Source organism: Galeopterus variegatus, unplaced genomic scaffold (assembly GCF_000696425.1).
Source record: "Galeopterus variegatus unplaced genomic scaffold, G_variegatus-3.0.2 Scaffold640, whole genome shotgun sequence".
Lineage (NCBI taxonomy): Eukaryota > Metazoa > Chordata > Mammalia > Dermoptera > Cynocephalidae > Galeopterus > Galeopterus variegatus.
The window spans coordinates 542,594-545,008 of record NW_007726751.1 but is presented as its reverse complement, the minus strand read 5'-3'; the positions used below and the strand labels follow the sequence as shown (position 1 = coordinate 545,008).

General features: G+C 45.9%; 1 protein-coding gene across 1 annotated transcript; it reads left to right on the top strand.

Moving 5' to 3' along the window:
* The first annotated feature begins 823 nt into the window (after nt 1–823).
* Nucleotides 824–1,516, top strand: LOC103589021 (protein FAM124B-like). Its single transcript, XM_008570882.1, has one exon. It carries the CDS (start codon nt 824–826, stop codon nt 1,514–1,516), a length of 693 nt encoding a protein of 230 aa, XP_008569104.1.
* The last annotated feature ends 899 nt before the right edge of the window (nt 1,517–2,415 follow it).

Below are 2,415 nucleotides of genomic sequence, written 5' to 3'. Positions count from 1 at the left end.
CTCAGTGTCGCGCCCGTACCGGACCGGGACCGGCAACGGGATCGCAACCCTTGGTGTTGCTCCCACGCCTCGCTCAGCCAGTGAGCGGGAACTGGTCTGTATGTGGGATCTGAACCCTCGGCGGGTTCACCACCGCGCTTCCAATCGGCGCACTGCAGCAGTGTGCCACCGGGCCGGCCCACTGTACTCTTCTTTTTGATGTTTGATTGAAAGCTGGGCCAGGCAGGGATGGGCCCTGGATACCAATTTCCAAGGACAGTTAACAAGATGGAGAATATTATCTTTTCCAGAAATCCTCTTGGGGAGAGCATTGTGTAAGCAGTAGGATGTGAAGCTCCCAAGAGTCCAAGAATGGAAGATGGGTCAATGAACTCCATTCTGTGGGGGGACAGTGCAGTTAACTGCAGGCTGGGAGTTTTGCTGAGTGGGGTCTGTACGTTTGGAACCAAAGTGGAATTGCTAGGAATTAAAACATCAGAGCTTCCACATAAGAAGTCTCTCTTTCCTTTTTTAAAAATTTAAATACATCGTTTACAACAGAGTAAGGTCCATAACACTTGTGAATGCTTTTGCACATTTGAACAACTCAGTCTACCAGAAGTGTGGTGTTGTCAAGTGGCCATTCGATTCCCAAAGTCTCACCCTTGTTAAAAAGTTAATTCAGTCCAAGAGAGGGATGTTCAGAGCAGATGCTGATTATATTCCTCATAGCTAGATTGTACTTATCACTTGTATTCAATTCAACCAACTTTAGTGAGAGTCTGCTGTGGGCATGGCATGGCAGAGGGTGAATAAGCCATAGTCTGCTCTTGGCACTCAGTTAATGGAAAACATTTCATCTGTTCCTCCCTTCCTTGTCCCGCAGGTCCAGTTGAGTCCAGGACCTGGTGTTAGGAATAGTGAGCTTTCCTTTCTGAATGGCACCTTGGGAGCTGACACACTTCTCCAGGGCTCCAGACTGGCCCCCGTCTCTGCAAAGAGGACCCTAGAACCAAGGAGCCGGAGGAGCCGGGGCAGGAGGTTCAAGGTGCATTCTCTGGAGCTTCCTGAGCCCAGTGGGAGCCCAATGTCAGACAGCTCTAGTGGCACATGGTGGAAAAGCCCTGGCTGGTCATCCCAGGCCAGCAGCCCAGCCATGGGCACCCAGCTGCATCTGCCTTCTCCCCACCTGGAACCTGGGGCCAGAATGAAGGTCCTCAGCCGGGAAAACAGCTTTCAGAAGTTTGAGGCAGAGACAAACGTTGACACGGGATTCACCATCATCAATTCCGAACCCCAGCATTCCTTTTTGAGCAGATTTTCAATGGATTTTCAGATCAGCCAGTCACCATCCTGTTTGCCAGCCTCTTCCTTGGGGGCAGTTACCTGCAAAAACAACAGAATTTTTGAAGAAAGAGTCCATCCTTTGTCACTTGCTGGCCAAAGGGACCTTGCTGCAAGGAAGATTGTCTCAAAATGTTGCCTTCATCTGCCAGTCCAGGGTGAAGAAAGAGAAGAAGAAGAATTTTTTATATAGCATAAAACAGATGTGGTTTTCTAAAATAGAGGACACAATAGAATGTTCTAGAAATGAGTACTGACCCAGAATCAGCCTGTTTCTTATTCATCTAAGGGGACCTGAATGTTACATATGCATAGGTCTGTATTGCTTTTATTTCAAATGTTCAAAGTCTAAAGGTGCTGGGAGCAATTGTTTACTTGTCTTCGCAATCATAAGGGAACACAGCCAGTGCTCAGGGAAAAAGCCCAACGCTAGTGTTCCCTGGAGACGCACTAACCCAGCTGGATGTGTTGACTTCAGCACCTATCAGGGTAATTGCATTGTATGCAAACGAATCCAATGTGTTATGCAATGCTGATTAGTGTGTGTAATTTGGTTTTCATTTTTACTGGGATTGCATAGCTCATCCCCCTGGACAGCATGGACTTAGTGTTTAGTGCTTTTTAATTTTATGTGACCTCCTTTAGTAACTAGGCGCTGTTCACCACATACCCTCTTGTGATTTTGCTTCCAAGTTGTTTGCATCTGAAATGAGTGGAAATATAAAGTGATTTGAAAATTATAAACAATTAATTTTTTTTTCTGCTTAATGAGCAGTAACACTGGAAGTCATAAAATCAGGTTAAAAATGAATGCTAGGCTCTAGGGTTTTCCTGCTCCTCTGTTTCTCATTTGTTTGTGCATTACTCTGAAGAGACCAGTGGTTCTTATTACAAAGAGGAATGTAGGATGATTGGATGATTCCAGGGCTACACTGAGCACGGCAGGAAGATTGGATTGGCTGGGTCACTGGAGCAGCACTTGGATTCTTCCGGCCATATTCGAACCCCCAAATTCCTTTGCAATAATCATTCGTTCATTCATTTACATACTCACTCAGTAAATATTTATTAAACACCTGGGTTTAACTAAGA